The sequence below is a fragment of the Crotalus tigris genome, unplaced genomic scaffold, assembly GCF_016545835.1.
Source record: "Crotalus tigris isolate CLP2741 ecotype Arizona unplaced genomic scaffold, ASM1654583v1 scf7180000017639.5415321, whole genome shotgun sequence".
Lineage (NCBI taxonomy): Eukaryota > Metazoa > Chordata > Lepidosauria > Squamata > Viperidae > Crotalus > Crotalus tigris.
Genome location: NW_024096532.1, coordinates 949,029 through 972,676, shown reverse-complemented (window position 1 = coordinate 972,676; position 23,648 = coordinate 949,029). Strand labels below are relative to the sequence as shown.

Genomic DNA, 23,648 nt, shown 5'->3' with positions numbered 1-23,648 from the left:
TCAGCTGCCAAGCGTCTGAATTTTGATCACGTGACCATGGGGATGCTGCAATGGCCACAAGTGTGAAAAAAGGTCATAAGGCATTTTTAGTCAGTGCCGTTGCAACTTTGAATGGTCACTAAATGAGCTGTTGTAAGTCGAGGACTACCTGTACTATGGGGCAGAATTTTGTGCCTTTTGGGATGACCATACTGAATTGACCGCTCACAGAAAAGATGTTGAGACTTTGGGAACAGTACAAAGAAGAACAACTAAGATGATTAAAGGAGACTAAAACATATGAAGAATGGTTGCAGAATTTGGGTTTGGCTAGTCTAGAGAAAAGAAGGACTAAGGGGGGACATGATAGCAGTATTCCAGTATCTGAGGGGCTGCCACAAAGAGGAGGGGCCCAACTTGTTTTCCAAAGCAAGAGAGGGCAGGACAAGAAACAATGGATGAAAACTAATCTAAAACTAAGCAACCTGGAATTAAGGAGTAAGGACAATTAACCAGTGGAACAGCTTGCCTCCAGAAATCGTAGGCGCTCCACCACTGCAGATTTTTAAAAAGAGGCTAGACAGTCACTTGTCTGACATGGTATAGGTTCTCCTGCTTGAGCAGGGGCTGGACTAGAAGACCTCCAAGGTCCCTTCCAGCTTCTATTCTATTCTATTCTATTCCATTCCATTCCAATCAAGAAGAGAAGCAACCTGGAATTAAGGAGAAACTTCCCTACAGTGAGAACAATTAACCAGTGGAACAGTTTGCCTTCAAAGTTATGGGTACTTTATCACTGGAGGTTTTTAAGAAGAGACTGGACAGTCACTTGTCTGAAATGGTACAGGGTCTCCTGCTTGAGCAGGGGGTTGAACTAGAAGACCTCCAAGGTCCCTTCCAGCTCTATTTTGATTCAAAGAAAAAAAAAAACAAGATTTCAAATTGAGGCCAGTCCAAATGTCTGTTGATGGGAGAGATTTATTCTAAACACATTCTGAGGAAAGAAGAAGGTTGATTCCTCCCTCATTCTCAGGATCCAAATCCTGTCACAATGCTATTCCTATCCAGAACGGGATTTGGAAATCATTGTTATCATTTCACTTTTGGTGCTTTTGGGATTCAAATAGTTCTGATTACTTTTCATTCTAGGATACGTGGATCCCTCTGCCGCAGAAAACCTCAAGGAGTCACACAGTCAAGAGAAACTAAGCAAACCTTGCAGCTTGGTGCTAAGTGGAGGGGAAGGGTATATTAATCTCCGGATAGGTAAGCAGGGTTGGAGAAACTACAGGGGTCCAGAGGTGGCTCAGTTTCACCTCCGCCCCCCCTTGGCCAATGGCAAGAGATAGTGGGGTGCTATAATCCAGTAATTAACACATCTGGGGAGGAAACAGGATACCAATAGAAGAAAAAATTTGTAGCTCAGGGTTGAACTGTGGGGTCCTTGGTGCTCTCTGAGCTCGGTTGCTTTCTTGCAGACATTTCATTACCCAGTTAAGTAGCGTCATCAGTGCTAGAAGGAAGTGGGGTTTGCTTTCTGTTTATTTACTAGTGTTTTTCTCGGTCGGTGTTGGTGGGAATGTTCTTGGTGGTTCCTTTGGGGTAGACCTGATCTCTCCTAATGTGGCCACTGTTTTCCTCCATGTCCAGGAGACAACTCTGATAAGCACTACGGTGACCTGCTACACCCGAACCCGCGCCTCCGTCGAGCGGAGCGAAGCCACCTCATTGTCTGGCAGGTGCAGGACTGAGGTCATGATCGTGGACACTTGGGAGATGTGCTTCTGCCTGGGAGGGAATGACACAGTCGCCAGATGTTGGCACTGCCTCCCTGTCACTGTTTCCTGCTCTCTTCCCTGACTCAGGTCACCTGTCTCTGGGGTTTGCAGAGTTGAGATAAAACTTTTTTACCTTTTGAGACTGGTGGTGGGAAAAAGCCTCTGGAGCTCTGGAATCTGTTTGGTGAACAGGCTTGGTGAGAAGAACAGTTGGTATCTCCTCCAATCCTCCCTTTACTTTATATCATCCATTTCCATTCTTTCACACTGGAGTTGGGCCATTTATATATAGACTGAACTCCTTCAAATCCTGACTTTATTGCTCAAGCTGCTCTCAGTTTACAAAGAATAACAATGTACCTCTTGCTGGCCAGATGCTTGGAAGTTGATAGCCATGAATTGTTTAGTACCAATGGGGATTGAAGGCAGAGCTTCAAAATAATTGGAGCTGAAACTGCCAACAACTGGGAAATAATCTGGAAGAGAAGCAGCATCCACATTGGTTGAAGTGAAGGCCTTCTCATTCCGGATTCCTACTTGACTATGATTGAAACTGATGCTTTTCTATTTCTAGTAAGTGTGGACATTCGGGAATAGAACTGGTGAAGCCTGTTGAAGTAAGCTGCTGCATTACTTAAAGAGACCTCAAGGGGGAGCTTCCTTGTCCTTGCTCTGGAATTGCAACAGGGATTACACCAGTCCTTCTCCATCCCCTTCACCCCTTGGAGTTAACCAAATCCTGCCTGGAACTCTTTAAAGATGCATTTGCTTCAAGACCCCTCTCCCCACCCCACTTCACCCCGTTTAATTTCTCAGGGTTTCTCTATGATGTTTATTAACTCTCCAGGGACTGAGTTTTTAGAAGGAACTCAGCATCTCTCTTTGTGGGATGGTTTCATATTAAAGCTATTGTTATTCTTATTCCTGCTATGGCTGGTACTGCTGTACAACTACTACTTTTCTGATCCTCGTGCTTGTTCAGGAATTGCATTTGGAGGCTTTATCCAAGGCAGAAGATAAAATTTCTCACAAAAGACAGCTGGAGATTTCTTTGTCTAAAGCAGGGGTAGTCAACCTTGGCTCTTTTATGACTCGTGGACTTCAACTCCCAGAATTCCTGAGCCAGCTAAGCTGGCTCAGGACTTCTGGGAACTGAAGTCCACGAGTCATAAAAGAGCCAAGGTTGACTACCCCTGGTCTAAAGTATTCCTGGTAGACAGAACCATACCTCATTGCTAATTTGATTTATTCTAATGTAATGCTGCAGTAACTTGCTATTTATCCATGGAAAAATAAGCTATGAGAAATCCCAACTATTAATGTCCATCTGCATTCAAGCAGAACAATTTTATCCCATTAAAAAAACGAGTTATTTCCATTTGACTGCTGTGTAATACAGGTGGTCTAAGTTACAAGGGCACTGAAAAAAGTGACTGACAAGTGGTCCTTACCCTTAACAACATTTGCACCATCCCCGTGCTAGGTGATCAAAATTCTGGCACTTGGCCAGTATTTATGATGATTGCTGCATCCCAGAACCGCACAAATGCAACTCGTGACCTTCTCAGCTAGCTTCGAACAAGCAAAGGGAATGGGAGAAGCTGGGCTCGTTTAATGACTGCATGATACACTTAACAACTATAGTGCTTTGCTTAACAACTGTGGCAAAGAAGGTCATAAAATTGGGGGTGACTCATTTGCTTAGCAATTAAAATTCTGGTCCCAACTATGGTTATAAGTCAAGAACTATCTATATATGAGCCTCTTTATGCAAACAGTTCCGAGAATTCCTGATGCAATTATTGTATTATTTCTATGTCTACTACTAGTAGTCCTTGATTTAACAACCATTCATTTAGTAACCGTTCAAAGTTAACAGCAGCACTGAAAAAAGTGATCATAATTATGACCATTTTTCACACTTAACAACTGTTGCAGCATCCCCATGGTCACCTGATCAAAATTAGGATGCTTGGCAACTGGCATGTATTTATGGCAGTTGCAGTATCCCTGAGTCATATGATCACTTTTTGCATCATCCTGATGAGCAAAGTTAATGGGGAGGCCAGATTTACATAACAACCATGTTACTTAACAACTGTAGTGAGTCATTTAAGGACTTTGCCAAGAAAGGTTGCAAAATAGGGCAAAACTCACTTAACAACTGTCTCGCTTAGCAGCAAAAATTTGGGCTCAATTGCGGTCATAGGTCAAGGACTATCTGTAGTCTTTTTTTCAGTTTACTTCCTTCCGACAAGTCAAATCAACTTCTCAAATTCCACATTGCCTAGAAATTCTGTGAACTGAAGTTCAGACATCTGGAGGACATCAGGAAAATGCTATATTTATCCCATAGGACAGGGGTAGGCAACCTTGGCTCTTTTATGACTTGTGGACTTCAACTCTCAGAATTCCTGAGCATGCTGGCTCAGGAATTCTGGGAGTTGAAGTCCACGAGCCATAAAAGAGCCAAGGTTGCCTATCCCTGCCATAGGAGGTGCCTAAATAACCAGAGGCCCTATTTTCTTCAACAAAAATAAAAATGAAACCTCCCAATCCAGAATATCTGCAAAGGTATCAAGACATGCTAATACCATGAAAGTGCTTTAGGTTGCTAAGAGCCAATGAAATCATCTGGTGGAGATGCACTTATTTTCCAAAGCGCCAGAAAGCAAGACAAGAAACCATGGATGGAAATCAATCAAGGAGAGAAGCAACCTGGAATTAAGGAGAAACTTCATAAGAGTGAGGACAATTAACCGATTTAACGGCTTGCCTTCAGAAGTTGTGGGTGGTTCATCACTGGAGGTTTTTAATAAGAGACTGGACAAGCCACCTGTCTGATACAGTATAGGGTCTCCTGCTTGAGCAGGGGATTGGACTAGAAGACCTCCAAGGTCCCTTCCAGTTCTATTCTGTTTGATCCCTTGCTTTACAGTACATAATAAGATGCCACCACATCCCAACCCAAAACTTATAGTGGAGGATAATGACACCTACTGTAGCTGCTGCCATCATGGCATTCTTATAAACACAGACCCATGCTCATCACAATTATTTATTGTAAACTTAGACATACAGATTAAGAAAAAGTAAGAAGTCCATTGGACAGCATCTGGATCATACCCTGGATGTGAAGATCAATTTCCACCTTCTGATCCAACCTGAGATTTTTGCTATGGTACCAGCCCTGTTGGAAATGCAGCCTAATTATCCTATCATAACTCGCAAAAGATGCTGGAGCCATCTGTGGCAAGTAGGTCATCCACCTGATGAATTAAAACACTGATGAATCAAAATACGGTTAGCATGGCTGGGGAAGTCTGGGAGCTGAAGTCCATATAAATCTTGCTCAGGTTAAGATACACTGCTAAACCTTAGCTTCACCTTTCAATTGGTATATCACAGTGTTCCTCAGTCTTAACAACTTTAATTCTGGGATCTGAAGTCAATCTTAAAAGTTGAGAAACACTGATCTAGTGTTTAAATCTGTTTGAACTTATAAGGATTGAAGTCCACAAAGCTAGAAGCAAAGGAGTTTGAAGCCAGAGGCTGAGGCCAGCTTTAAACTAAAGCTAAGCAGGCAGAGGTCCTCAACCCCCAGGCTGTGGTCCATTCAGAACCGGGTCACAGCAGAGGTGGGCAAGCACATGCACACGCGCAGCTCCACTTGTGTGAGTGGCAGGCAAGCGTGCAGCTCCATTTGTGCAAGTGGTAGGCGAGTGCACACATCTGTGCCACTCACGCAGAACCTTCCCCCCCTTGCTGGTACACGAATCCATAAAAGTTGGGGAACGCTGATCTAGGGCATCAATATTTGGGGGTGCCCATGCCACCTGATCTTCCAGATCATTCTAAAGATGCCATCTTTGCATCAGCAGAAGATGGTACCATCAGTCAATATAGCCTGGGGACATCATATAACCTTGAATTAGCACTAGATAGGACCCTTATCCAAACCCCATCCAAGGCCAAGGAACAAGAAATGAAAAGTTTTGGAGGTTTTTTTTTTACCATGTAAGAGCAGAAGAAAAAACAGAGTTCAACCATGGATGTTATAAATAGAGAGCTTAAGTGCTTGATTTTGCAGTAGCTGATTGTTTTTGTATTAGGGCATCTAATATCTGCAATAAAAGAAATTCATTTGGCTAAGTGTTGACTCTTCTGTTGTTAGCTTCTGAGTGCTGAGTTTCTAAGCCAAGAGGTCAGCATCCTTCTTCCACATAGAGGCCAATGGCCATGTCTGCATTGCAGGAAATCCTTGTTTAATGACCAGTTGTTTTATGAGCAAAGTTACAACCATCCTTCCAAAAGTTAATTACAGCCCTTTCTAGACATAAGATGTTACTGCTATGCACCACCATCACCCAACAGCCACAGGACTGCATTTCAGGCACTTGGCAACCATCTCACATTTTCAACTGGTTGCATTTTTTCCAGTGTTGGTTGCTGATTTCCAGCCCAAAATGCCTATTTGAGAGAATTGATTCACTTAATGATCATGTGGTTTGCTTAACAATTACATCATTTGATTAACTATAGAGGTGACTCACTTTATGACCCTTGTAAAACTGTTGTAAAACTGAGGCAGATCATGTGTTGACCCCCTTAATGACCAAGTGACTTACAATGGACATTCCAGGCTCAGTTGTGGTAGTTAAAGTGAGGACTACTTGTACTCTCTCTTGAGCAAATACACTGGCAGTTGGGACAAACCATAGAGAAGTGTTTTTTAAGGAGAAAACGGAGGTGAGGCCAACAGGAAAAAGAGGGCATGCAGAGGATACCCCTTGTGGTTGGGGAAAGAAATGCTTCTGGAGGGAGGGAGGGAGGAAGAGACCTAGTAATTGAAGGTATGTTATAAGCAATATAGACATTATATCATTCAAATCATTGCAATGTATTAAAATGGTGCAATTCTACATCACATTATAAGACAGAACTGCAAAGTTTACTTTTTTAGAATCACTGCAAGCAGGAGATAAGGTATGATATATATATTTTTTTGTGATGATTTTAGGTGGCAGGACAGACCCATCCTTTGGGCTGTTGGTTGCCAGCCATTGTTTTAGAGAGATTTGAAACCTCTCCTTAAATATGCATTGCTAAAAACGAAGGATACTATAGATTGCCTTTTTGTTTTTATTTGGCCACAGTAATTTATCTATCTACTTTTATGACCAAAATACAGTATTTGGGGGGCATTTTGCACACACAAGATATATTTTGAGATAATAAAGGACATAAATCTCTTTTAGCTTTGTATTTTCCAATGGTAACATTCCTTGAATCATCTGGCAGTTCTAACAGAAAATTTACCTTAAGGAATCACTGGCACTTTCGCAACAGGTAGACTTACCTTTGCTTGGAATATTGCTATCCTCTTAGACCTGAGACTAAATGCTTAGAATTTCCAGATTGTGAGCTCCACCATCTAAGAATATTTGAGTTGTGGCATCAAAAAATATTCCTCCTAGCTGGAGGGTGGCATTCATCCAGCCCCCATCTTCTTGCTTCCCCGTTTTGACCCTTTGCTGATTTTCTCTACTCTCCAACAATCCAACAGCCCCCCCCCCCTCTCAGCTTTCTTGGTTGATGTCACAATGCAGAAATAATTGGCAGACAGATTTTCCAGTAGGAGAGAGATGCCTTTCAGCCAGGAAAGGTGGAAATTGGAGAGAAGAGGGTACAGAAACAGGGAGCCCCGAAACTCATGGGGGGGTCCAGCCCCACCCAGAATGATGAGCCAGAATTTTGTGGCTTAGAGGATGCTTTTGCTCCAGTGTCATGATAATCAAGCAGGGATTATAACTTCTCCCACTCCGTCTTAGCCATGTTCTCATATCCTCCAGGTGGGAACAATTTACATACTTATGTTCTTCTGCCCTGGGTTGTGAGGAAGGATCAGATACAGGAGGATGTTTTTGAGTTTCATGGGGTTAAAGGGAAAGACTTGGGTGACAATCGTTTTGTTTGTGGGCAGAAGCTAACCCCAGCGTCAGCCACTTTTTCAGATAATAGTCTTCCAAGGGTTACCTTTCATATTTTGGAGGTGGCCCTCTAAAGAACCTTTCATTTGAAATTTAAATTAAATGTAATTTGATTTCATTAAATACCCCCAACCTCAAAAGATCTGGTGCAATTTTTCCTGACCCTTCAGAAGATGACATATGATTACACAAAGATCTGGTGAAACTTGGGGTGTTTTAGTTTTATTTAAATCTTAAACATAATTTAAAATGTGTGGGGAACCTATGAGGGTCACTGTCTTAGAGGGTCTGGAGTTATTGTGAGGCTGGTCTCAGCTATAGCTGAGTTTGGAGACTGGAAGATTGTTTTTCATCCCATTAAATTGACTTCTGTGTCAGAGAGAAGCAACGAGACGTGAGTCAGCCCTGCAAGCTAATCCAGGCAAGAAGCACAAACCCTGAATACTAGCACTACCTGTGTTGTAGTATTATGTAACAGCATCTTTCAAGTCTGAAAGCACTAAAGACGGTCCCTTCTGAGGTGCTTCTCACACTTTTTTTTTCCTTCCAAATCAAAATTTCATTTTTTAATGTATGCCAGTGTGTTCACAGAAAAAAGCGACAATATCTTATCTTATCTCATCTCATCTCATTTTGCCTCCCCTCGCCTCGCCTTGTCTCAGCTCAGCTCATCTTATCATCTTATTATCATCCTATCCTATCCTATCCTATCCTATCCTATCTCACGTCATCCCACTTCACCTCACCTTACCTTACCTTCCCTTATCTGTGGGCTGAGATATCTTGTGCATTACAGTTGTCTAGGCTGCGGCTCTTCTTCCTGTCTCCCAAGGTCATTTCCATATAATATTAGAACATGGAAATATATGTCATGGTTCATTGTCTTGCATTGTTCAAGAACAAAGTACAGTCCCTGCCTCAAGTGGCTGTAGTTTGAGACAAAGAGAAAAAACAGCAACTGTGGATGAATACCAAAGGAGCACCTCACTGAAGATGTAGGATAGGTCCTTTAAAGACATGCCCAGTCCTGCAATCTAATTAAAAATGTTGTGAGCTTGCACATCTTGATTCTTGTAACACTTTCCACATCTGTTCTCTTATTATTTTTCTGCCTTCCAGGAAGGGAACCAACAAAGAGCCAGTGGAGTCCTTCAGAAGATATACATGATCAGGCTCTCCAGGGCTGGTCACCATCACCTGGCAAATTGCAGAAATTGTTGCAGTTGCCAGAGTACAGTGTGTTTAGAGGTGCACAAACCTTCGAGAGCAACTTTTTCCAGGTGATTGGGTGCTCTTGTTGTCTAGGAATGAGCAGGGATTTTCAATAGAGAGAAACTGCTGCTCTGTTTCCTATTCCTATTTATATGTGGGTATATGCATAATTCTGTATTTATTTATTTATTTATTTTTGTCATATTTATATAGTTTAGGGGTCTTCAAACTTGGCCCTTTTATGATTTGTGGACTTCAACTCCCAGAATTCCTCAGCCAGGCATGCTAGAACTAAGGAACTAACAACCTAGAACTAAGGAGAAACTTCCTGACAGTTAGAACAATTAACCAGTGGAACAACCTGCCTCCAGAAGCGGTAAATGCTCCAACACTGGAAGTTTTTAAGAAGAAACTGGACAGCCATTTGTCCGAAATGGTATAGGGTTACCTGCCTGAGCAGGGGGTTGGACTTGATGACCTCCAAGGTCCCTTCCAACTTATTATTATTATTATTAGGATCATCGCACAGTCAGCCAGATGTTCAGACTGGATTTGGCATTTCGTCTACCTATCGAGTCCTTACCAAGGACCTGGGATAGGCAGATGTGGATGTTTGATGGTATTACACATATCGTCGCAGGATGGAAGCAGTTCCTAGTAAGGCTGCCTTTTGCAATGACTAATAGCGAATTTGTCAATGCCAATGGTGTTCAAGTGGTGCTCCAGTTGTTTTGGGATTGCACCCAAGGAGCCTATTACTATTGGTACTACCTTGCTTGCTTTTGCCACAGTCTTTCTATTTCTATTTGTAGGTCTTTGTATTTTGTTATCTTCTCCAGTTCTTTCTCGTCTATTCTGCTGTCTCCAGGCACTGCCACATCCACTATCCAGACTTTTTTGTCTTTCTTATCGACAATTGTTAAGTCTGGGGTGTTATGTTGCAGGTGCTTGTCTGTTTGAATTCTGAAGTCCCAGAGCAGTTTAATTTTATCATTTTCTATGACTTTCTCTATTTTATGATCCCACCAGTTTTTGCTTACAGGCAAATGATATTTTTTGCAGATCTTCCAATGCACCATTGTTGCTACTTTGTCATGCCGCTGCTTGTAGTCAGTCTGTGCAATCTTCTTGCAACAGCTTACCAGGTGGTCCACTGTTTCTTCAGCTTCTTTGCATAGGCGGCACTTACTGTCTGTTGCTGTCTTCTCAATTTTGACTTTATATGCATTTGTCCTTAAGGCTTGGTCTTGTGCAGCCAGAATTAGTCCCTCGGTCTCTTTCTTCAATTTTCCTGCTCTTAGCCATTGCCAGGTTCTTGTTATTATCTGCTTTCCCAGCTATTTTTTTTAATGTATTGGCCATGTAGTGCTTTGTCTTCCCATGCCTCTATTCTGTTCTTCATTTGGTCTTTCTTGTAGGCCAGTTTGGTCTCTCCAGTAGTTAGTAAGCCTTCCTGATATACTAATTTCAGTGCATCTTCATCATTGTTCTTCAGATATTCTTCCAAAGCCATTTTTTCTTCTTCAACCATCTGATGTACTTGTAGCATTCCACGCCCACCTATCTGCCTTGGTAGATAAAGTCTGTCAATGTCACTGCGTGGATGAAGGGCATGATTCATTGTCATTATTTTTCTGGTCTGCCTATTCATTGCTTTTAGTTCTGCTTGAGTCCAGTCCACTATTCCAGCTGTGTACCTAATGACTGGAATTGCCCAGGTATTGATTGCCTTTATGGTATTTCCTCTATTGAGTTTGGACTTTAAGATCTTCTTCACTCTCTTGATGTATTCACCTCTAATCTTTTTTTTGACTTCAGTGTGCTTGATGTTGTCAGCTTGAAGGATACCCAAGTATTTGTAGTAATCTTCCTCATCCAGACTCTTAATGTTATTTTCGTGGGGCATCTTGATTCCTTCAGTTTTCACTATTTTTCTTGTTTGATAGTAAGTGTGGCACATTTGTCCAAGCCAAACTCCATTACAATATCTTGGCTATATATACGGACAGTGTTGAGCAGCGATTCTATTTCAGATGTTTTTCCATACAGCTTCAGATCATCCATGTAAAGGAGATGTTGTTGTTGTTGTTATTATTATTATTATTATTATTATTATTAAGGATCATTGCACAGTCAGCCAGATGTTCAGACTGGATTTGGCATTTTGTCTACCTATCGAGTCCTTACCAAGGACCTGGGATAGGCAGATGTGGATGTTTGATGGTATTACAGATATCGTCGCAGGATGGAAGCAGTTCCTAGTAAGGCCGCCTTTTGCAATTGACTAATAGCGAATTTGTCAATGCCAATGGTGTTCAAGTGGTGCTCCAGTTGTTTTGGGATTGCACCCAAGGAGCCTATTACTATTGGTACTACCCTTGCTTGCTTTTGCCACAGTCTTTCTTTTTCTATTTGTAGATCTTTGTATTTTGTTATCTTCTCCAGGCACTGCCACATCCACTATCCAGACTTTTTTGTCTTTCTTATCGACAATTGTATTATTATTATTATTATTATTATTATTATTATTATTATTATTATTATTATTATTATTTCATAAAAGGCCAAGTTTGAAGACCCCTGATGTAGTTTATATCGGAGATTGTGACCCTTTGAGAGCTGAATGCAACAAAATTTCATTTTAACATATACCGATTGTGTACATTGAAAGTGACAATAAAGTTATTATTCTTTTACAAGTAGTCCTTAACCTACAACAACAATTGGGACCAGGATTTCTGTTACTAAGCAAGGCAGTCATTAAGTGAGTCACACTTAAAAGGCCTTACAACCTTGTTTGCCACAGTTGTGAAGTGAATCCAGCTTCCGCCCTTGACTTTGCTTGTTGGAAGGTGATCACATGGGAACGTCTGATCACATGACCCGGAACGCTGCAGCCATTTTGAATACATGCTGATTGCCATGTAACTATGGAGATTCTGTAAGAGTCATAAGCATGAGATCTAGTCATAGGTCACTTTTTTCAATACCCATTGCAACCTCAAACAGTCACTAAACAAGAATTTAAGTTGAGCACTGCCTGTAGCTCTCAAAGATGTTCATAAACCTACTCCATGACTTGAATTGTGCTGGCTGGCGGACCATTTCACCAGCAACCATACCTGGTCCTGGTGCTCAAGGATCCAGCAAGTGGATCACTGTTAGGACCAGGGGCAAAGAAGTCTCACATCACCACTTGGAATGATGCCTCCTTTCCCATAAACAGCATTTTATTGCTAGGGAATGAGATTGGCTGGGTGGGAGTACAGCTGTAAATGTTTGTTTTAGTTACAGGTAATCCTCGACTTAGAACCACAATAGGGAGCAGAAAACTTGTTGTTAAGTGGTGTGATTTTTAAGCTAGACATCACGTGACTATAATTTATGACTTTCTCAATTGACCCTGCTTTTTGGAAGCCGGCTGGGAAGATCGCAAATGGTGATCATGTCACTGCAAGCTGTAATGACTGTAAACGGAAGGACTGATTTTAAGCCACATTTTTCAGCACTGTTGTAACTTTGAACAGTCACTAAATGGATGGACGCATGTTGAGGACTAGCTGTATTCATTTAGTAACAAAATGATACTTGTTCCTAAGTAATAAGACTAGACTGATAGCAAACTCCACCTCCCCCTGTCCATTTTTAATGTCACATTATCATACAGTACTTTCATTGCTTATCGATTCCATTGTTTATTGTTTGTTTACTTTGATATGGGGACTGTAGGATAAAATACCTATGATGACTACATTGGGGTGCTTGTGGATCTTACGTTTATTCTTCTTTTCATTTCTCCATTTTTACTGTTGTAAGCCACCCAGAATATCTCCTTGGTGAGATGGGCAACAGATAAATTAAACAAATACTGTTCTGTGTGATCACTAAAAGCCAAGCTTTTAAAATTATTTGAAGGCATCTCAGGACACCTTCTTCTTTTCTCTCCATACAGGTGACCAAAGAAGGCCAATTCATTAACATCCACAAACATCCCAATGTAGTCACCATAGGTATTTTAGCCAGCAGCCCCAAGTTGCTCCTTCCTGATCTGATGATTATCGCCCGGGAAAAACAAGAAACAACGAATAAAATGCCAAGGTCTAGAGCATTAGAGATCACTCGGTAAGACTGGCATAGCATTCCTCACCCTTCCTTCCCAAGCCTCCTTGCAAAGTTTGAGTTCTCATGTTGCTGTTTCTTATCTACAGGTTGATCCCACTGGAGCTGGTGGAGATTTTTGTTCACGACGTGAGCAAACGGCAGCTGAAAATGCAGCTGCCCACAGGGGACAAGTATTACCTGCAACTCTCTGCCAGGGAAGAGAAGGCGGATTTCCTCTTTGAGTGCTGGGTGCGCCTGGTTTACCTGATACGCCTGGCCACTGGCAAGAGCAAGATTCCCGAAAATCTCCCTGGGAAGAAACTTGAGGTTTGCTCTTTATGGAAGCGTAGTTCTTTGTAAGCTAAGCTGGTCGAAGTGAGATAAAATTGGAAAATGTAAGAAGTACCGGATAAGAAGTGCTGGGTCAAGAACTGACCCAAGGAACTAGATCAGGGGTAGGCAACCCTGGCTCTTTTATGACTCATGAACTTCAACTCCCAGAATTCCTGAGCCAGCCATGCTGGCTCAGGAATTCTGGGAGTTGAACTCCACGAGTCATAAAAGAGCCAAGATTGCCTACCCCTGATCTAGAGTCTTCCCTATGACAGTCCATTTTGAATTGAATTGAATACTTGATTTGGCTAAGTGTCATTAGACACAAAAGGAATGTATCCTCGGGTACAGAAGTACTTAGTGTACATGCAAAGCAACAGTAAAAATAATAATACCTATGAAAGAAGGAAATGATAGCAAGAATAAATAATAATACTACAGGTGCACTATATGGCTAATATATAGAGACATTAGACAGAACTGGGAGTATTAGGTGTTCAGCAGAGTGAGGGTTCCTGTGCCTAGTTGTCTTGGCATACAATGCCCCATAGCAGTGTCCCAAGGGAAGGAGTTGAAATAGTTTGTGTCCAGGATGTGAGGGATCTGCAGATATCTTCTCAATTCTCCTTTTGACCCATGCAATATACAGGTCTTCTATGGAATGCAGGCTGGTTGCAATTATTCTTTCTGTGGCCTTGACTATTCATTGGAGTCTCCTGTTTAGTTGAAAAGAGTAGTTGAGCCTTGGTGGACCAGCCATGGCCAACCTCCTAATTCTCTTCTTAGAATGAATTCAAATAAGTTGTCTTCGTTCAATTAAAAGTGGGAATGTAAAAAAAAAAAAAAACTTTAGAAGCTCTCATGGTCGTGGATTTGGTTCTCATTACCCAGTAGTGGGATTCAGCCAGTTCGCACCACTTTGGCAGAACTGGTAGCTAATTTTTGGCTGCACAGGTCCAGAATGGGCTTCCAGAAGTGGCATCCACACATAGAACCGGTTGTTCACATATTTGAATCCCATCACTGTCATTACCCCATATATCATTGTTGGGACAGCCCGTTTTAATATATTCTAATTTATTATTATTTAGCAAATAGAAAAACCTACAGTGCCTTGTTGTACCTCTTGGTAGGGAGCTGAATTGCTTTGTTAATCAGAGATTAGCAAGACCATCTACCTTCTGCTCAGAATGCCTGAACTAATATTAAAGTGATGGATGAGATCCTGGTACTGTATCAAGTTGCTTGGGAATGTTTTGAGTAAGGAGGAATGTTTGTGATAAGGTAAAATTCTTAGCCTGCCTTCTGAGCTTTAGCTGAACTGTGTTACTATGACTACTGAAGATATAGGCAGGATGTTGCTTTTAATGATTGATTTATAATGATATAGGCTTCCATGATTGAAACAGAGATGAGCACCGCCCCCTAGATAGGCAATCCTGGACTTACAACAGTTCATTTAGTGACCGTTCAAAGTTACAATATCACTGAAAAAAGTGACATGATAATTTTTCACACAACTGTTGCCGCATCCCTGTGGTCACATGATCAAAATTCAGACTGTTGGCCACTATCTCACATTTATGATGGTTGCAGTGTCCCGGGATCATGTGATCACTTTTTCTGAGCTTCTGACAAGCAAAGTCAATGGATAAACCAGATTCACTTAACAACCGTGTTACTAACTTAACATCTGCAGCGATTCACTTAACAACTGTGGCAAGAAAGGTCATAAAATGGGGCAAAACTCACTCAACAAATGTCTCACTTAGCAACATAAATTTTGGGCTCAATTGTAGGTCGTAAGTCGAGGAATGCCTATTAATTGGTAACGCCCAGCAGAATACAGTCTGCAGGAATTCCCTTATGCTCCCATGGTTGGTTCATGGCAATGTATCCTTTTCAAAATTGTGTGAAAGGGGATCCAGTCCAAGCAAGCAATAGGAGTTTTCTTTTCCTTTCCCCCTATCTGGTGTGGTTCATTGGACTTGCATGGCAGGTAAAGGGACCTGAGGTTTCTGGGATGGTACCATGACACTATATATTTCTTTCGTTACAGAGGCCCCCTTCTAGAGAGCACATTCAGCATTCGAGTCCTAAAGCGAAGAAGCTGTCTGTAGATAAGGAGTCACCAAAGATTCAGCCCAAGTTACAGGAGCGGTTTTCTCCCAAAAGAACTTCTGAGGGCTTCACATCCAGGGCATCTGAGCTAATTTCAGCAGCAGATCGGCTGAAGAGAGTCAGAGAGGCCAATTTTGAGAAAAAGAAGCGCCTTTCATCCAAAATCTCATCTGAATCTAATCCCATCCCAATCACACTTCAAAAAAGCAAAAAAGAAATATGTTTGTTACAAAAGACCAAAATGGCATCCCCGCTACAAAAAAGCCCTCAGGCCATGAGGAATGAGCATCCTGCTACTAGAGCAAGGGAGAGCAATCCTGGCCCATCAAGGTCTCCTGGACCTCCATCCCAGAGCCAGTCGCCAAAACAGAATCAACCTGCATCCAGAGTTGAACCAAGAGCAAATTCTACGTTGGTGGAAACTGGTCCATCTCAGGCTGTCCAAAGGAAATCAAAAGTAGAATCTGAGAAAGAAAGCATTCCAGTTAATCATCTAGCAAATCAGAGCCAGAACAGTAAAACTAGTAAATATTCAGGGAACCCAAGCATGATTCTGGGGAATAAGCCACAGGCTTTTTCAAACATTTCCCCGGAAAAGGGACATCTCGCTTCTCAGAATGACACTGGGCAGCAAGTTCACAGAGTCACAATGTCAGTAGGAGTGGAGACTTCTCAAGTCATCTGCAAAACAGTGGCTGTGGGGCCCTCTGAAACAGATGATCCAAATTTGAGCAAACTTCCCAATCAATTACTGAGTGCAAATAAAACTCACAAAGAGCAAAATAAGACCATAGGAAAAAAGGAAATGAGCAGGTATGTGGATTCAAAATGAGATGTACAGTCTTGGCACATGACTTGATTGTTTGAGGGGACCTTCCATCTCCTGTGGTGTCTGCTTGACTTAAATGTTTGAACAGAGTTGAAATGCTTCAAGTCCTGTTGGCTAAATGGCACCACTTTATGTGACCCAGAAAGTGGCCCTACTCTGAAATCACGTTTGTCCTCTGCAACAGCATCCACCCATAGAGTCAAATGGCCCCCATCCTGACTTTGTTCAAGGGCCCTGAACAGCTGGTTCTTCCCCCAGGGATTGTGTTAGAGAATGTAATGGGCCCTTTTAGGAATATGAAGTTGCAGTTTATGCCTTCACTTCACAATTGCATGTTTCATTTTTAAAAGGTTGTAGCAAAAAAGAGGTTGCAAAATCAGGCATGATCATGACTTAACAATCACATCACTTAGTAACAGAAGTTCCAATCCCAATTGTGGTCCTAAGTCAAGGACTACCTATATTGAAGGTTCTGCTAAGCAGCTCTTACATCTGCTAGCTTCCTTTGACTTTTTTCTGTACCAATCTGTTGTCTGAAAATGGAAAAACCAGTTTATAGAGGCTTTTGTTCCTTCCAACTGTTTATTTCAGCCTTTGCTTATCATTGTCTCTATCATCCAAATAGCGATAACACTTAGACGTATACCGCTTCACAGTGCTTTGCAGCCCTCTCTAAGCAGTTTACAGAGTCAGCTTATTGCCTCCAACAATCTGGGTCCTCATCTTACTGACCTCGGAAGGATGGAAGGCTGAGTCAGCCTTAAGCCGGTGAGAACTGAACTGCCGAACTGCTAACAGCTGGCAGTCAGCGGAAGTAGCCTCCATTACTGAATTCTAACCACTGCACCATCACAGCTCTTAATGTCCATTTAGCTAAAATAAGAGCAGTTTTAAGTTAACCACTCCAGATCAATGGTCCCCAACTTTGGGGCTCCAGGGCCCAGTTCTGTGGAAAACAATTTTTCCATGGACTGTGGTGGTGATGGTGGTTAACGCTTTATATAGATCCCACACGTACATAGATGAAGCCTCACTAACTTGCATGGCCCAGTTTCTAACAGGAGGCGGATCAGTACCGGTCCACAGCCGAGGAGTTGAGGACCCCAACTCTAAACAATGCATGACATTCTGGCTACAGATGAAACCCTTTCTAAACCACCAAGCATGGATAAGATTTGACAAAAATTATGATGTTTTTTTTTTTTTTACCACAGACTTATTTTAAAAACATATTGCCCCAGGGTTCTAGCTCCAGAGACCAATTAAGCATTCATGAATGATATATTTATTTACTTATCACTTTTATAGGTCATCCATCTCATATGAGGTGAGTCTGGGTGGCCTACAATAAAATCAACTATTAAAACAATATAAAAGCAAATTAAAACAACTACATTATTAGCATAAATAAAAGCATGATTTCAAGAAGGTTAATTAAGATGTTATACATGGTGCAATCAATGCACAAGCTCTCTGCTGCCAGGGGATTCCCAGGCCTGATGAAAAATTCACATTTTGAGGGCTTTTGATGGATGTATATTGACTTTTATAATTGGCTTGCTTAGCTTAAGAATATTATGCAGGACAAAACTAATAAGAATTGAGATCTAGAGGTGTAATCAGCATATGATCAGGATTATTTAGAGTTCCTTAAATTTGTCTGATTTAACCTCTGTCTTATCAGAAGGCAGGTACCTTTGGCCAAGAACAAAGTGAAAACAGCAATAAACACAGGTAGGAAGAAATCTCAATTAAAATTACCAATAGCAGTACCCATGATACCCACAGAGCATCCCTTTCTGAAATAAACAAAGTCATTGAACTAAGGCGCAATACTGACTATGGGTCCAAATTTGCCCTTCTCCACATTCAGCAAAGCAGTCTGTTAACATCTGCATGCAATTGATCAATGTAAGGGAATCGAGGCTAATATGACCAGTTAGTAAAAATGAAAAACTAAGAGAAAATGACACAGATAGGCCGTCCCTTAGCTTGTGCCATTTCAGCTGGGGACCTCACCACTGACCTTTCTTTCGTTTGCTTTGCAGCTAAAGAAAAAAGCAGCATTAAATTTGTAACCCTCTATAGCATCCTGTCCACTTCATTGGAGAGACTGAAGAAATCAAGCAAGGACGGTACCAAGGTAATGGTCTAAAGCAGGGGTAGGCAACCTTGGCTCTTTTATGACTCGTCGACTTCAACTCCCAGAATTCCTGAGCCAGTATGGAATTGCCTACCCCTGGTCTAAAGTGTAATCCAAAGGATGGAGGAGGTTGGTGGGGATTCATTTGAAGGTTCAGGATTCTAATAGCGCAGCATTTTGCAACCTTGGCACCTTTCAGATGGGTGGACTCCAACACCTAGAATTCCCCAGCCAGCAAGCTGGGAGCTGGAATCCACCCATCTGAAAGCTGCTGAGGTTGAAAAACTCTGTGACAGCAATACACTTTGAATTATTCCAGCTGGTTCATATATTTGGGTGCCTTCAACTGATAGATGTTTGAAGTCAATACAGGTAATCCTTGACTTACAACCATTCATTTAGTGACTGTTCAAAGTTACAACAGCACTGGGAAAAAAGTGAATTTAGGACTATTTTTCACATTTACAACCATTGCAACATTCCCATGGTCACGTGATCAAAATTCGGACCCTTGGCAACTTGCATGTACCGTACTTATGATAGTGTCTCTGGTCCTGTAATCACTTTTTCTGAGCTTCTGACAAGTAAAGTCAATGGGGAAGACATATTCAGTTATCAGCCATGATACTAACTTAACAACTACAGTGATTCCCTTAACAACAGTGTCAAGAAAGGTCGTAAAAAGGGGCAAAGCCCATTTAAAAACTGTTTTGTTTAGCAACAGAAAATTTGGGCTCAATTGTGACCAAGGACTACCTGTATTTAGTGTACGTTATAATAAGCATATGCTATATTTACCATCTCTGGGCAGAAGTATTTAAGGAAATCCATAAAGCAAATTTCAGCAGTCCTCCCAATTTCACTGATACCCATTTCCATCTGAGTATCACAGATTCACTAAGTAGGGTTGAAATGTTAGAGGGCATCCACTGCATTCCATCTGAAACACAACATTACAACAGAGTAACTGGTGGAGGAAGGTAAGGTGAATGAAAACATTTCCCAGGGGAAGACATTTGGTTGAAATGCATCGGGCCATTATCACCTAATTATTTCAGTATTTTTGAGACTGAAGCCTTCACCATCCTGTTTGCAAATCAACCTTTTTCTTCTTCTTCTGTTTGATCTCTCACAGACGTCCAAGCATGTCACAATCTCCGGGGTGATTGCCAAATCAAGAAAAAGTATTGTGCTGCAAGAGGAGAAGACCGGCAAGACTTTAGGAGCCAGCACCCACAACACTGTAGGGCTTGTCTCCAATGAAGCTGCTTGTGTGATGGTGAAGAAAGATTTTCTTCCATCCTCCCAGCCTCAAAAATCACTGAGCAAAGAAGCTGTTAAGTTCCAGACTTCTTCAGCTAGAGAGAACTTTTTGGAAACAGCTGAAGCCAAAAAATTAGGCCATCCAGTTGTGGCCAAGGAGCCTGGTGTAACAAGCATCATTTCCCAGAATACAGGTGTGGAACAATGAAGTGTCCCAGGCTTGGAGAATGAGAGGGTTCTAAAAAGACTTCGCCTGCATCCAAAATAACTATAGAGAAACCTAGGATTGTGGCTACCACCCTTTGCAACCTCAGAGTAAACCCCCATCAATGTAATTACCCCAACCAAAATTTGTCCCCCAATCTCTACTATCCAGAAAAGTATCAAGGAAAACCTAAGGGACTGGTTTTCTTCCAAGACTGCCAAAATCTGGGATGCTCAATCATAGACAAAGTCACTGTGATAGCCATCTGAGAAAACCAGAGAAAGCTCTCTGCAGTACTTGGTGCTCCCATCAAACCCAGGGTTTCAAAGAGGATGGGTTATTCTGTAAAAAAAAAAAAAAAAAACCTCTCTAAAATGCTGGGTGTGGGCACTCTGTGATGGGCATATTTTCTGAAACAATTGGTTCTTTTGAGCCAGTTAGCAGTACAGGTAGTCCTTGATTTATGACTATTCATTTATAACCATTCAAAGTTATAGTGGCACTGAAAAAACATAATGATAGGTCCTTTCATTTAACAACCATTACAATGTCCCTATGGTCATGTGATCATAATGTGGGTGCTTGGCTAGCAATAGCAATAACACTTAGACTTATATACCGCTTCATAGTGCTCTCCAGCACTCTCTGAGTGGTTTACAAATGTCAGTATATTTTCCCCAACAATCTGGACTCTCATTTTACTGACCTCTGAAGGATGGAAGCCTAAGGCAATCTTGAGCCAGTCAGGATCAAACTCCTGGCAGTGAGCAGAGTTAGCCTGCAATACTGCATTCTAACCAGTATGACACTACGGCTCCTAAACATATGTTTACAGTGGTTGTAGCAGGGGTCCCCAACCCCTGGTCCGTAGGCCGGTACTGGTCTGTGGCTTGTTGGGAACTGGCCCACATAAGTGGTGGGCGAGCATGTGAAATTCCATTTGAGCAAGCAGCGGGCACACACAAAACCATCCCCTCCCCTCCCACCACCACCACTGCCACTGGTCCACAGATCCAGAAAGATTGGGGACCACTGGATTGTAGCATTCCAGGGTTATGTGATTATCATTTGCGACCTTTCCAGGTTTGAACAAGCAAAGTCAGTGGGAGAAGCCAGATTTGTTGAACCATCACATAATTCACTTAAAAAACACTGTGATTTGCTTAACAACCATGGCAAAAAAAGGTTGTAAAATTGTATGTGACTCACTGAATGACTGCCTCACTTAGCAACAGAGCTTCTGGTGGTTATAAGTCGAGGGTTATCTGTAAAAGCTCAAAGTCTGATGTCTGATATCCACAGCAGACTTGAACAGGAGGCTCTCAGAGATTATGCCCTCTTCCTAAATCCTGTTGCGGTGGTTGTAAGATGTAGAAATCAAGACTATGACGGTGGATGCTCTACAGGTAGACATTATTTTCATTATTTTTTCTGGCCTTCCAAGGTCAGAACGTAAAGGTTAGACTTAGATCTCAGGTGAAAAGTACCCACAAGCCCCAGTGGTTTAAGTTATTGGAAGACAAATCTGTAGAAAACAACATGGTATTTTTGAAATCTAAAACTGCTACTTCCCCAAACCAACACAAGGACTTGGCAGTCATCCGTCCATTTTCAACAAAATTCACTTGCCATGTATCAAATAGAATAGCTTCATCCTCTAATATGACAAAATAGAGTAATACAATAGAATTCATTTTATTTTCTGGATTTCTAATTTTTTATTACATGTAAACTAGAAATTGTGTTTTAAAGCAGACTCTGGTGGAGTGCTGAGCAAATCAATCCTGAACTTTGCATTATTCTGGTTGTGTGTTTAACAACTAGCCATAGTTCCTTGTTTGCACACAAGAAATCAGGAGTTTGCTAAAAGGAAAATAAATTCAGCTGAAAGAAATGTTATTTTTTCTCCAAATTGTTCAGGAAGAGAAGACCATGCATAAACCAAGCACTGTACAGTATATATGGTTTTCTTTATGGCCATCCACATGGCACAACTTTTATTTTTCTGTGTACATGCGGGAGCAAAAAAGAAGATGGCATATATAATTTTCCCAAGAAAATTTATTCACTTGAGATTCCACTTTTTAATATTTTGTTTAGGGCTGAGCAAAATGCACCCCTATCCAAGACATCTGTTCCTAGCCACAATGGTGCCAAAAAAACAAAATGTTTGCTATGGTTTCATGATGCCAGTTCCACCCTTTTGCACTTGCTTTGCGTCATTGCACAGAAAAACTTAAGAGGCTGAGTTTCCCTTGAAATTTATGTTTTGACCCTCGCTTCCTTGCTGCTTCCGTGGCTGCCAATTGCTTTATTATTAATACTTTATTCTATTTGGCAGCAGTCTTCAGATAGATGAAATTTGCCCGAGTTAGCAAAGCTGTTTTTTCTGGCAAGGAGATACAAGTTGCTCATTTTTTCTACTTTTTCCTGCTTGATTGCTTTTTTAAAATGTATGTGAGATGCTGTAGTCCAATTTATGGGGTGCAATTCCAGGATGGAGAGGAAGTGACAGACAGCGATCCACAATGGAACACTAGTTAGCTGTAGACTTTTTCTGAAAGTCTTCTTGAACTTTTCCAAAGTAGCTGTGATTTCCCATCTAACTACTAACTAGGCTGGTCCTGCGTAGTGTTTCTTTCAAGATCATCTGAGCCCACTCAGTGGTGTTGCCTCCTGTGCTATTCACAGTTTACAAGTTGCCGAAAGTGTAATACCACAAAATTCAGAAACGTATTTCTTTTTTAAAAAAAATAATAACTTTATTAAGATTTTAAAAAAGAAAGATAAAAATAAACAAAACTAATATTTAGAATAAAGAAAAGAAAGAAGTAAAGAAAAATAAAAACTAAAGTTAAAAATGCAGAAAAAAGAGAAAAGAAGAAAATATAAAACAAACTCTTTTTTTGCTAAATTAGAACTACCTAAAATATAACTGAGGAGAAGGTAAAAAGGTTTGGGGAATAAACAACACTGGGACAAGCAATTTGGACTGGAATAGAAAGTTAAGCACCTAATGGTGGGGAAAAACATGATCTAGAAAATTCATATCTAATCCAAATTCCTAATAATTGTATCAAGATTTATCCTGCAATTGTGTCTGCAGACATACAGCCTGCATATAAGCATCTTTTAGAAGGCAGGGTCTAGAAAGAAGGCAAAGTGGACAAGATCTAACCTGAATTCTCTCTCTTTATTTAAGACTTCCAACAGTGAACCTTGTACTGTATAAAGATCTCATTCTTCTTACTCCAAGTCCTAAAACTTAAAAGGATTGTAATCTGAGGTTGGATAAAAGTTATGCCTCTTCCAAATGGCAAATTTTACTGGATTAGAACAAGAATATGGAAATCTTTGCAAAGAAATTGTGCTGCTTTTAAGTGGTTGGAAGAAAAACTTGAGAAGGGAAGAGACTTACTCTGTCCAGTCCGCTGACAGATTAAAAAAAAAAGGAGCATTGATTTTGTATGTTTATGTGCATGTGTGTCTGTCTAGTGTCTGTTTTTATAACTAGAACCTTTATTACATCTTTGGTGAAGCTCATAAAAAGAGATCAGTCAAGAAGAAAGTGAGAACAATTGCACTTTTTTTACAGCTCCTGTTTATTTTAATCCTGGATGATATGGCGAACATGAATAAACTTCTTTTTTTAAAAAAAAAATCAAAGAGTTGCTCATGAGATCATTTTTCACAA

The 23,648-nt window shown here is 41.1% G+C and overlaps 2 protein-coding genes across 7 annotated transcripts in view; both read left to right on the top strand.

Moving 5' to 3' along the window:
- The window catches only part of LOC120304449 (C-Jun-amino-terminal kinase-interacting protein 4-like), a 43,628-nt gene extending 40,560 nt beyond the window's left edge, over nucleotides 1-3,068 (top strand). Inside the window, exons 26-27 of one of the 2 annotated variants that reach the window (XM_039335022.1) lie at nucleotides 1,129-1,245; nucleotides 1,630-3,068. In XM_039335022.1, coding sequence (XP_039190956.1) covers nucleotides 1,129-1,245; nucleotides 1,630-1,730 — 218 coding nt within the window. In that variant the 3' untranslated portion in view covers nucleotides 1,731-3,068. The remainder of the gene's footprint in view (nucleotides 1-1,128; nucleotides 1,246-1,629) is intronic. The other variant, XM_039335023.1, reaches the window with a different exon arrangement.
- Nucleotides 3,069-7,408: 4,340 nt separating this feature from the next.
- Nucleotides 7,409-23,574, top strand: LOC120304448. Of its 5 annotated transcripts, none has more exons than XR_005555724.1 (10): nucleotides 7,409-7,609; nucleotides 8,867-9,027; nucleotides 12,912-13,081; nucleotides 13,168-13,387; nucleotides 15,453-16,327; nucleotides 18,028-18,077; nucleotides 18,392-18,486; nucleotides 19,622-19,943; nucleotides 21,260-21,360; nucleotides 23,157-23,574. XR_005555724.1 is itself a non-coding variant. In XM_039335021.1 (9 exons), the coding sequence occupies exons 1-9, from the start codon at nucleotides 7,591-7,593 to the stop codon at nucleotides 23,168-23,170; spliced, it is 1,926 nt and encodes a 641-aa protein (XP_039190955.1). In that variant the 5' UTR covers nucleotides 7,409-7,590; the 3' UTR covers nucleotides 23,171-23,574. The 5 variants fall into 5 exon arrangements, 1 of the variants encoding a protein (XP_039190955.1); XR_005555723.1 differs by having other exon boundaries at nucleotides 21,257-21,360; XR_005555726.1 differs by lacking the exon at nucleotides 8,867-9,027 and having other exon boundaries at nucleotides 21,257-21,360.
- Nucleotides 23,575-23,648: the final 74 nt, after the last annotated feature.

Coding starts and splice junctions, on each gene's coding strand:
- LOC120304448 (XM_039335021.1), top strand. Junction 18,078..18,391: donor GAAAACAGCAATAAACACAG/GTAGGAAGAAAT, acceptor TTTGCTTTGCAG/CTAAAGAAAAAAGCAGCATT. Junction 18,487..19,621: donor CAAGCAAGGACGGTACCAAG/GTAATGGTCTAA, acceptor GATCTCTCACAG/ACGTCCAAGCATGTCACAAT.